This window comes from Terrapene carolina, unplaced genomic scaffold (genome assembly GCF_002925995.2).
Source record: "Terrapene carolina triunguis isolate 2854851 unplaced genomic scaffold, T_m_triunguis-2.0 Scaffold192, whole genome shotgun sequence".
NCBI lineage: Eukaryota > Metazoa > Chordata > Testudines > Emydidae > Terrapene > Terrapene triunguis.
The window spans coordinates 6023417-6035717 of NW_020664543.1; the positions used below are offsets into that span (position 1 = coordinate 6023417).

At 47.0% G+C, this 12301-nt stretch overlaps 1 protein-coding gene across 1 annotated transcript in view; it reads left to right on the plus strand.

Annotated features, from left to right (window-relative positions):
* Positions 1–12301, plus strand: part of LOC112105488 (WD repeat-containing protein on Y chromosome-like) — a 52736-nt gene that overhangs the window by 15420 nt on the left and 25015 nt on the right. Inside the window, exons 11-14 of the mRNA XM_026654377.1 lie at positions 3826–3990; positions 4733–4882; positions 5138–5322; positions 7259–7398. Of these exons, the coding sequence (XP_026510162.1) occupies positions 3826–3990; positions 4733–4882; positions 5138–5322; positions 7259–7398 (640 nt within the window). The remainder of the gene's footprint in view (positions 1–3825; positions 3991–4732; positions 4883–5137; positions 5323–7258; positions 7399–12301) is intronic.

A 12301-nucleotide genomic window follows, 5' to 3' on the forward strand; every position in this document is an offset into this window, starting at 1 on the left:
CTGCACAAATCCTAATGCAAGCACACAAACTCTGATTTGCACATCCGTAGAAGTGTGTGTGTGTGTGCTCTGCACATGCATATACGTTCCTGGGTGTCAGTTAAGAGTCTGCAAGCGCAAAAAGGATGCGGGGGAAAGTACACAAGCACTTTTGCAAATTTGATCCATTGCCTCAAGCATCATCGCCAATGACTACAGATCTGCAGTTACAGTGTGCAAGCCAGAAAAGAACCCAGCTTCCCCTCTTTCAAATGCAGTGGCCAGAGTGGTGCGGGCAGCCCTGTTCCTACAACAGTGGCTGAGGAGCGTGTGTAACCCACACACCTCCTGGGTGTGGTGTTCTGTCCCATCTAGTGGCACGGAGACCACTTAGGGAGAGAGAGAAAATGAGTCTGCTCTACAGCCTTAGCTACCAGCCAGTTGGCTTTTAGCTCATACTGTAGAGGCTCATGCACTACGCTCCAGAGGTCCCCGGTTTGATCCTGCCTGCCAACAACCGGGGTCTGTCAGCATTACACAAGCAGCTCTGGTTGCTCCCCAGCCTAATGGGAGCATTAATCCCCACACAGATCTCCACCCTCTCAGGCTGCATGCCGATCCCAGGATTTTAAAGTGCTCGCTGTGGACTGAAGGCTGAAATCCTTATTTGGTTTTCACTCAGGCAAAGCTCCCAGTGCAGTGACTGGGTCTCAGCCTCAATTGACTCCTCGAGAGCTTAGGCATAGGTTAAATGCCTACGAAATTCTATAGGACTTTTACCTAAGGGCTTAGTGGCGAGCTGGGACTGTCCCAAAGTGGGAAGAGCCGGGGACCGGGCACCAGAGCAGATCCAGTGCACAGGCTGCTCCCCCTGGAACGGTGCCGCTCTGAAATGCCCATAAGGCAGGGCTGTGCTCTACAGAGACAATTGAGGAATTAGGTGTGGAAGGCGCTTTAATATAGGTCAACACATCCAGTCCCTGCACCAGACGGGGATTCCTCCTCCACCCCATTACCCTCTGGAGAGGTGTATTTGTGATGACCAGACTCTTCGGAGCTTGATTGAGATGTGCTGTAAGGTCTCGAATTAAAATGAAAGCACAGTGAGGGAGTCGCATTCTTCTCCTCCTTGCTCTGAGACCAGCAGAAGAGCAATACGAAGCTCCCCCAGCTCTCGCAATTTCTCCAGTGAGTTGCTATGGAAGGAAAAAGCAAGAACTTGGGCTTGTTCTTGTTCTATAATAAAATCTCTCTATTTTATTGCCGGAGAAGCAAACGGTGGGCTGAAGCAGCTGTGCACCGTTCGTTGGTTTCTTTGTCTGTTTTCTCGACCCGGAGCAGGCAGGTGATGGGCTTATGCACTTGCCTTCCTTCCGTCCAACCCTGGGTGTTAATCACTAAGTGCAAATAAGGCAAAGCAGAGCTCTTCACCCAGGGCAGCTTGTGCACATTAGTCACTCACTTGTTTTGACTGCATCCCAAACCAACTGGAAAAGCACAGTCGAGGGTTGTGTGCCCTGGAACGTGTGCGGCTGAATCGCTGTCGGAAGCCACAAGAAAAGAGTTCCTTTGTTTCAGAGATGCATTCCTTCTGCAATAAACAGGGAGGACAAGGTTAGAACAACAAACTCCAGCCGTTAACCCACCCAGAAAACAAGTCCAGGAGCCTTTTAAATCTCCTCCACCGTCACGGAACCTTGAGTTCATGTTGTGGTTTGGCTTGGGTTGTGTCCTATCTGGCTCCAGCATCTGTTTCCGTGTCATATTTTGGGAGCTCGGAGGGGAGGAGAGCAGCTGCCAGGAAATGCAGGAAAGGACGGGGAAACCAAGTACATTCAACTCTTTTTAGCCAGGGTCTTTGAATATTAAACCGATCCTCAATAAGTACTAACTAATGTATCGTGTAGTACGATAACCACTTCTTGTAGCTTTGCCTTAATCAAAAGTTTCAAAGAGAAATCCGATTGGCTCCGGAAAGCATGACTTCGGTGACATCTCCAGCACCTCCCGAGCTGAGCTCAGCATTGGGGTTTGCAGCTTTGACATCTTTACTCTCATGCGTGAGGCTAGGAACAAATTGCCATCACTGTATGTGTTTAATTGTCAGCCATTGCACCACACAGCTAGTTGTGTGGCGCCCAGCTGCCTTCTTCTATAAATGCCCCTCCAAACCCATCCTCTGCCACAATCCCTTGCATCTTCTTCCTCTTGTTTTGCCGGTCAGCCTGACTTCTTTCAATTTGTCAAGATTCGCTTCTTAATATTCTCCAGCCCCAAAGCTGCCCCTCTTCAGCTCTGTCCTCTGCTCCTTTTGGTCTCCAAATTTCACACCCATTCCAAGCAGTGCTAGTGCCAAATGAGAGCTCACTAGCAGCCTGACACATGCCTGCCCTTGGAAATCTTTCTAAATCACAGCAGTATGGAACCGGCCAACACGAGTCTTTTCAGCGTATTTTTGGAATGCTCACCTCTTTCACACTCGGCATTGTCCCATGTTGCACCTCCTCATTACTGATTGTTGTTCTTCAATAATAGGTCTTGTATGTCCTATAGAATGCCTAGGTCCAGGACATAGACACCAAGCAAGGAGAATTGTTTAGGATGCTCCATAGCAGTATAACAAGACAAAATCAAATGGAAATGAGCAAAGGAGAATTGACGTTAAGATCTATAAAGACTAAGGAGTAGTCTTCCAAGGGATGTGATGGGTGCACCTTCTTTTTTTCATAGATTCATAGATTTTAAGGCCAAAAGGGACCATGTGATCATGTGACCGTGTGATAGTCTAGTCAACACAGGCCTTAGGACTTCACTGTATTAATTCCTACTTCAAGTCCAATAGTTGTAGTTGAACTACAGCTGATCTTTAAGAATAATATCCAATCTTCATTTAAAAATGTCCAGTGATGGAGAATGCACCACACCCCTGGGGAAGCTGTTTCAATGATTAATTATCCTCACTGTTTAAAAATTGCACCGTATTTCTACTCTGAATTTGCCTAGCTTCAACTTCCAGACCTTGGCTCTTGTTACACCTTTGTCAGCTAGACTAAAAAACCCTCTATCGTCAAATGTCTTTCATGCAGTTTGCGGTGTTGTTGTAGCCCTGTCCATCCAAAGATATTAGAGGCAAGGTGGGTGAGGTAATATTTTTCTTGGCCCAGCTTCTGTTGGTGAAAGAGACATGCTTTCGAGCTACCCAGAGGTCTGACCTGAAGAAGGTCTCTGTCTAGCTCCAAAGTGGGTTTCTTTCACCAACAGAAGTTGGTCTAATAAAAGACATCACCTCACTCACCTTGTCTCACTGCTCCCCATGTGCGTATTTATACACAGTGAACAAGTCACCCTTTAACTTCTTCTTTGATAAGCTAAACAGACTAAGCTCCTTAACTCTTTCACTAAGGCATGTTTTCCAATCCTTCAATCATTCTCGTGGCTCTTCTCTGAACCCTCTTCACATTTCTCAACATCCTTCAGCATGAAGTCATTTCAAATGAGACTGGACATAGCACTGGAGAGGATAAATTTCAGAGAACAATCCTACATCGACCCCTGTTGACCTCACAAATGTTTATCCGCGGTGATTTCATAGATTCAGTTCAATGGATATACATGGATCAGTCTATAGCTGCCTTGAACCAGCCACTGCCTATGTTATAGATGGGTTGAAGTGGGGAAATTGGCTTTTCTGCACAAACTGGTGGACTGATGCACCATCCAGGGAAGGTGCAGTCCTGCTCCAAACGGAGACACTGCTCCCTACTGCTCCTCGGGGCTTTCCTTCTTAGCAAAAGGTAAAGCAACTCAAAACCAGAACATTTCAAACCATGCTTTCTCTGCTGACAGGTGGTGACAGGAGGTGATGACGCCACTGTTGCTGTGTGGGATGTGGAGACGGGGGCCAAACACCTCCTCATAAACAATGCCCATGGGAAGGAAGAGATTACATGCATGGCCCTTGACAACTCCCAGCACAGGCTCATTACGGCAGCAAGGAATGGGACCATAAAGGTTTGTTCACTGAAACAGAATAGAGCTGCTCTTCCGACAAAATTCCTTTGACCCTTCCTTCATTTCCAGAATACAGAGCTGGGAGCGGGTGATTCCCCCACCTTGCCTGAAGTACAGCCTGCACAAGCTGTAGCAGGTCAAAACGTAGCCCCTTTTCTGGCTGTATTCACAAAAACAACTCAGCACAAAAATCTCTGAGGTTTGGCTGTTCACAGGGTTCCTCCCCTAAGTCTGCTCAGCTCACAGATGAGGTCCTCTCTCTAGAGTGACATTCCCACCTCCCTCGAGCCATCTGCCCCGGTGAGTCAGCAGAACACACTTAACGAGCTCACCATTTGCTAACAGAGTGGGATTTTCAGTCAGACACTGTCAGTTCACTACAGTGGCTTTAGATATGGATAGACATAAAGTACCATGTTGCTTGTACTGTGTATATTAAAAGCCTTTATAACAATCATTGCAAAGTTCCGATGACTCTACATGGTGTGACAATTAGCATACAGCCCAAGCTGCAATATTCTGCTCTGGAATTGGATAGGAACTTCTCTGAAGTTTTCAGTTGTGATCAGAACTTAGTTTTGGTTCAGTTCATCTTTAGTCTGCTCTTTGAGACAGAGACTTCATTTATCATCTTTTGTGCCTTTCCTTCCCCTTCTGACACCAGGCACCATAGCTGAGGGGCCGGACAAGATAAGGCTAACATTGTGGGTGGATAAAACTAAATATATTTTCTTTTGAGCAGGTCTGGCATATTCAGACTGGCCACAACCTGCACCAACTGGAGGTAGTGGAAGAAGCTGAAGTCACGGGACTTGTAGCTTTGCGGGATCAAACATTGCTCACAGTGGGATGGAATCAGAAAATCGTCCTTTATGATTTCTGTGAACCTGAGGTGCGTAAAGGAGGAGGAATGGAATGGGAATAGCCACCTGTTAAAAAGCAAGGTACTTGTTGTTGATTGTGTTTAAACGAACAAGACGGTTCCTTCTGTTACACCCATAGAAGTGACATTAGAGTAAGTGGGTAAAAACCTCATTGAAGTCAGAGGAAACCACATCTGCTTACATCAACACTGAATTTGCCCCTGTACGTCTTATTCATCAAATTAGTAAAAACCTAGCTTTATTCTGTTCTCCGCTGTTTGTAGTCCCTGTATGTTACTGCGCATCCTTCTTGGAAGGGCGGGCAACTGCATAAAGAGGACATCCTGACTGTGGACTATTGTCCTTCTCTTGGGCTCCTTGCTTCAGGCAGCTTCGATGGAGAAATTATCGTGTGGGATGTGGAATCCCAGAGTGTGTATCTCTACCTCAGACAGGCTCAGCCTGAAAGGTACAATTTTCTTGTAATGACTTATGGTGAGTTATTCATTAAACTGTGGGCCGGGGGAAGTAATGTGCTTCGCTCGGGCGTTACCGAGTTGCTTCGTTTCCAAGTTACACCTTTTTTTTCCTTCTAACAAACAGCATGACAAGGAGAGGGCATTTTTATTAGAGCCTTGCTGCTTAAAATATTGGTGTCTCATTTCCCTGCAACATGCTGCTTGATTATCTTCCTTATCATGATTAAGCTGCTGGGTTTGGGTGGTGGTGTTATTATTATTATTTATTTATTTATTAATCAATTTAAAAACCAGGCGCTTGACACTAAAGAATCTGCATTGCTCTCTCTGTTTGAGATCATCTCAGCATGCTGGGCAAACTGCGAAGGTTTCTCACAAAATGTAAGCACCATCCTAAGCACTATTAATGTTTGCAAGGTGCTTTGAAGATGACAAGTGGCTATAGCTGTGATGAGCCTTATCATAACTGCATGGGCCTGCAGGTTTGAATGGTGAAAGCTGGGAACGCCCACGGGCCGCTGGCATGTTTAAATCCCTTGGAGCAGCTGCTCAGCAGGTTTAGAGTGTCTTAGCACCACTGATGTCAATGGAGCTATGACCGTTCACACCACCAGAGGATCTGCCCCACTGAGGGGAAATTGGGCCCAATCCTGCGTGACATGGAGGTTGACAAGAATTTTGAGAGTAGATGGTTTGCAGGATTGGGTCCATTAAATTTAAGCCAGCCTTTATGGGTTTGGTCAACACTGTATAGGGTTAAAAGGCACCGTGCATTCACGGGAGTAACAACCTCCTTTATACCCCTCCATTGGCTATACCCAGACCTCGTGCACCCACTTCCTGCCCCCTGAGCAGCACCTGATTGAGAAGGGGTGGGGAATGGCTGAAGCCATAGTTCCATCCTCAATGTAGCAGCTCAGCCAGAGCGGGGCGGGTGTTGCAATTTGCTGCAAATATAGCCTGGCCCTGTGCTGAGATCAGCAGGACCCAGCCTCAACAGGGAATGCAGAATCTGACCCTTAATAAACACACAGGGCCTGCCTCTCCACGCAGTTACAGCAGTGTGACTTCATCTTCCATTCCTGCCCTGGCTCAGTGTAAAAATCTACCAGGTCCAACGCTCCCTGATGTCAGTGGGGAGACGTGTATCTGCTTCAATGGCCCGGTGTTTCCAGTGGTGTGGGCTAATGAAATATTACTGGGCTGATAGGGACACTGAGGAGAATTACACCCTTTGCAAAGGTTTTGAACGGGAGCCAAATGCAATTCTTCCCCCGGGTTTAGGAATATCAGCCACGTGATACGAAGTGCCCCACCACAAGCCACCAGCTGTGGAGACATTTGCCACTGAACAAAAAATGGCAAACTTCTTTGAAATATATACCAGCTACACCTCAGTCCTGCCATGAGCTTCATGTGGGCAGGCCCCTGAGATGGTACAGAGTCTCGCTGACTTCAGTCAGGCTCTTCACGGGCACAGCAGTTCATCCACATGTCGCCCGTTGCAGGTTCGGGACCTTTTGGTTGGTTCAGATCAACTTTTGACTTCTTGCTCTCAGCACTCTGATGCCTGTAGCTCAAGCTTTGAAGACAATGCAGAGCTTTGTTGGATGTTTAACAGCCAATACATACAGACAGTTATTTATTTGGGGGTTCTTCTATAGAAATTGTCAGGAATAGTTAAATAAAAACAATTAAACGTGTGGGGGTTTTTGTAGTTTATGTCTGTGTGAAGAAAGCAACCACAGGAAAAGTGTAGTATTCCCAAATGCAACCTTATTTATAGTTCCGGGCCTTTCCCCTCCTTTCCAATGGGAATAACCAGCCCTTTTAAAAAAAAAAGTTGGGTGTTTTGACCTGCCAGGTGGACTTTAAAGAAAATAAAGGGTTAGGGATGGTCTGAACATCTTCTTCACTGAATTTTAGGTCACATCCTCCAGTGGATAAACTACTCTTTCTCCAGCATCGATCCCTGGATGGTGTTTCAAAAGACAGTGCAATCCTTGTGAGCTCTGAAGCCGGGAACCTTCGCTGGTGGAGCGTCCTTGCAGAACAATGGGAATTTGGTAAGATGTAGCTGTGAAAGTCATGGTAACTTCAGCTAGATGTTCAGATCCTGGCGGCCTGTGGAGAAATCCTGGCTCACTGAAGTCAGTGGGAGTTTTGCTATTAATTTCAATAGGGAGCAAGTGTTAAGGGCTTGTCACTGCCTAACTAGCGACCTGGAGGTGTGAGTGTCTCCTCCAGCCCTCTTGGTCCATGGGCCAATAAACCATGAGGATGTGGCAGAAACAGCTTGGTTTGGTGCGATAGAAACAAGGGAGATGCCTCCATCTAACCTGACGTAATTAGTCCTGGATTGTACGTTATTTCTTTTCCTTCCCAGCCTCTCCGTGTCTCATGCCCAACCCATGTTAGAGAAGGGCATTTGTCTTCTGGCTAGCTGTTCTTTTCCTGCAGCCCACAGTCAGGAGTCCAGGAGTACGGAGTCTTCTAGCTAGCTGGCTTCTTCTGCAGCCTGTACTCCATAAATGGGCTTCTGGAGCGCAGGGGTCTGGTGGTCTCTTCCTGCAGGCGAATTCATCCCCTAGTGTTTGGATCCCGGATGTTTCCCCTGAAATGCTTTGGTTGGTCACCTATCCAACCTATTCCTAAAGCTGATGCTAATTCCTAAAGCTTCTCCCCTGGGTGTAGGTACTCCACTTCCCCGAGAGGCAGTAGCTATGTCAGCGAGAGAAGGGAGTTTGCTCGGTATAACTGCGTTGCTCAGGGGTGTAGATTTTCCACAAGCTGGACCAACGTAGTTATACCGACATAAGTTTGTCGTGTAGACCAGGGCTAAGGCCATGTCTACACTAAACAGCTTACAGCGGCACAGCTGTCCCGATGCCGCTGTAAGATCTCCCATGTAGCTGCTCTGTGCTGAGAGGAGAGCTCTCTCCCACCGACATAGCACTGTCCACACCAGCGCTTCTGTTGGTGTCACTTGTGTCACTCAGGGGTGTGTTTTTTCACCCCCCCCCCCCGAATGACATAAGTTATACCGACAAAAGTGCTAGTGTAGACACAGCTTACTGTTAAAGGCCTTGCAGCTGGCATCTGACTGTGAAATCTGGATTGTAATTAAACTGATCTGTGTTCATTGGTGTGTGCTGATCTTTAACTGATCTGTTGTTCCAGAAATCCTCTCTCAACGGGATTCTGGCAACATATGCTATAACCATAGTCCTACTGAGAGACATAAGATGTTATTGGACCAAATTGTGATCCCTTTGGAATTAAAAGCACATCCATCAACTTCATTGGAATGAGGATTTGGCCCAAAGAGCCAAACTCTTCCCTGGTCTAACTGCAGGGATGTATCTGATGCTTATTTATTCTCTCTCCTCCCTATCGTACCAATATTCCAGTTATTGGAACTTCAGATACTGGCACTAAGAACAATTGGAAAATGTATGTTATTTACAAAAACCAAAATGCTAGCTAAATAGAAAAGCTTCCAAACATGACACGAGAAAAGCTTTAAAAACAGGATATTCAAACCCTTTCTCGTGGGAAATGTATTTTCCCAGTGACTAGGGTTGGGTTTTGTTTTGTTTTGTTTTTTTCAGTGCCCCACTTCAGTATCCCTGTGGGGGAAAAAAAAACGACAAAACCGAAAATCAAAGAGCAAGCCTTAAGCTAACTCCAGGAAATGTACAAGAAATTACCATGCAAAAAGACACAGAAGTGCTATTCCGTGCCCAGCCACACTCACTAGAACGGATCGTTTTAGCTAAGCATCAAAGGGAGGAGAGTTCATGGGTGGGAAACGGCAATCCAGGCAGCAGCAATTGTACATGGGGAGCTGTTACCGAAAATGAAACCCAGTGCAGCTGAGGAATTTCCATCTGTGTTGACTACCAGTAACAGTGAGTCAAACAGACACGCAGAGGGCAAAATTCTGGCCCCATTGAAGTCAATGGCTAAACTCCCATTAATTTCAGGAGGATCAGGATTTTGCATAGAGACACTCAGGCTGGGTCTACACTACAGCGGGGGTCCGACCTAAGATATGCAACTTCAGCTACGTGAATACTGTAGCTGAAGTTGCGTATTTTAGGTCGGCTTACCTGGCGGTGAGGACGCGGGAAAGTCGACCGCTGCCGCGCTGCCGCCGACTCCGCTGCCGCCTCTTGCCGAGGTGGATTTCCGGAGTCGACGGCAGAGCGATCAGGGATCGATTTTACCGCGTCTTCACTAGACGCGGTAAGTCGATCCCCGATAGACCGATTGCTACCCGCCGGATCGGCGGGTAGTGAAGACATGCCCTAAGGATACGTCTACATAGCTTCTGGGAGGTGTGATTCCTGGGGCGGGTAGACATACACGTGCCAGCTTTGCTCAATCTAGCACCTAACAGTAGTGTGGCTACAGAGGCAGAGGGAGCCACTCGGGCTAGCTGCCCAAGTACTGTCCTGCCCAAGCTCCTGGGTACATCCTCAGGCTAAGCCCCGCCCCCGCAGTGCGATTTTTAGGTACTATCTCAAGCAGAGCTGGTGCATGTTATGTCCACCTGCACTGGGAATCGCACCTCCCAGCTGCTGGGTGGACACACCCTCGGGCCAATATTTTCTAAAGTAGCCCTTGATTTTGGGGTACAGCCATGAGAGGCCTTACAAGATGCTGAGCTTCCGTTCCATGAAAAACGTTGAGGGTTCACAATTTGTTTTTGTTCCACTGTCACGGAGTGTGGGGGAGTCAGGGCCCTGCACCCCCCACTTCCTGCGATTCACCATGACTCTCAGCCAGCCAGTAAAACAAAAGGTTTATTAGACGACAGGAACACAGTCCCAAGCAGGGCTTGTAGGTACAACCAGGACCCCTCAGCCAGGTCCCTCTGTGGGGCAAGGATCTTAGACCCCAGACTTGGGGTTCCCTGCCTCTTCCCAGCCAGCCCAAAACTGAAACCAAAAACCCCTCCAGCAGGCTCTCTCCCCCTCCTTCTCTCTTCCTCTCCCTTTGTCCAGTTTCCCAGGCAAAGGTGTTGACTCGCCCCACCCCCCTTCCTGGCTCAGGTTACAGGCTCAGGTATGGTCCCTCACCTAAAGTCATCCCCTGCTCTCCCATCCCCCCATGCAGACAGTCCCAGTAAAACTAAACGACATTCCCAGGTCAATCCACCCCGCTCCCTACTGCGTCACATCCACATCAGAACAAAACTGAGAGCTTTCAAAATTTCCCACACAAAAACGAGAGAGAGAGAGAGAGAGAGAGAATCCCCAGAATAGCCAACAGCCCAGTGGTTCAGATGCTCACCTGGATCTCCTACATCCCAGGCGTGTGTCCCAACCACACTAGAGAGTCCGTCTGTCTATAGATAACTCCTGCTAAAGCTGTTCCACTTTGTATAAATAACTAAATATTCATTGGGACAAAGAGAGAGAGAGAATCTATAGCCCAGTGGTTCAGATGCTCACCTGGCATGTTGGAGACCTCGATTCAAGTCCCTGCTCCAAAGCCATGTGTCTCACATCCCAGGTGAGTATCCCACCATACTGGCCATTCTGGAGTGGGTCCCATGCTCTCTGCCAAATGCCAATGTGAATAACTGCCCAAAAAAACTCCAACATTTCAACTGAAGGAAATATTACTCTCTTTAAGGGGAAACAACAAGAACTGTTACTCAGTGGTGTTGGCACAGAGTGGCTGCCAGATTCCAACCCAGAGATGGCTGCATTTCAGTAGTGGGTGACTAATTTTATATATGCAAGCACATTGGTATTCTTCTAGCTAACGGGTGTGTATATAGATATAAGGTATTAAATATAGCATCTGTTTATTATAATAGATGTGATACAGTGTGCGGAGGCTTGTGCTGCCAATGTGACTCTAATGGTGCAGAAGAGAGGCCTTTTCCTGTGTTAAAAATAGCTGCCGTGTGACAGAATTAGAAGGGGAACAAAGAATTTTCATCCTCTCTTCAGTGAAGTGCTGCAGAAGGGCTACCTAATGAAGCCACTTTCCACAGTGTCAGTGTAATAGGCTGCTCTAAGGACCATGTTATTTCTCTGTTTCTTTATTTAGCTAAAGGATGTCAGGTCCATTTAGGCCCAAAATTTAGGAGGGTTTTTTTCACACAAAAAATGAAGATCAGTAGAAATGTGGCCATGGTTTTTAATTCAGTCCGTGAAATTGAATGGGGGCTGTTTGGGAGCATTGTATATAACATTCCCCTGCAGTCTTTGCAACCCAAGCATTGTAGCATTTTACCTGTACACGAGACCCAAAAAGTGAAGCTAACAGCAACCACCAGAAAGGTAAGTGAAACTAACTAGTCTGCTTCATTGTTCAAGCTGAATGAAGTTCAAGAATTAAAATGAACAGCATTATGCTGATAATGGAAGCAGATTTCAATAACTCTTGCTGTTTTAATCATTTTAAGTGATACTAATAACACAGAGGAGGAACTTTAAAAAAAATACGGTAGCATATGCTCTTTGAACCTGACAGAGTTCCTGGAAGGTTTAGGGTAAGATTTTCAAAAATGCCTATGTCCTATTTTCATGAGTGACAGAGGACTTAGGAAATCAATGGGAGTTAGGTGCCGAAATACCTTTGGGGATATGGGCCTTAGGCACTTATTATTTATTTGTATTACCTTAGTGCCCAGGAGCCCGAGCCATGGTCCAGGACCTCACTGTGCCAGGTGCTGTGCAAAGATGCTCCCTGACCCAGGGGGTTTACAATCTAAGGGCAGGTCTACACTACCTGGTGGATCGGCGGGTAATGATCGCTCTATCAGGGGTCGATTTATTGCGTCTAGTCTAGATGTGATAAATCAATCCCCGAGCACTCTCCTGTCGACTCCGGTACTCCACCGTCGCAAGAGGCACAAGCGGAGTCGACGGAGGAGTGTCAGCAGTCGACTCAGCGCCGTGAAGACACCACGGTAAGTAGACCTAAATACATCGACTTTGGCTATGCTAT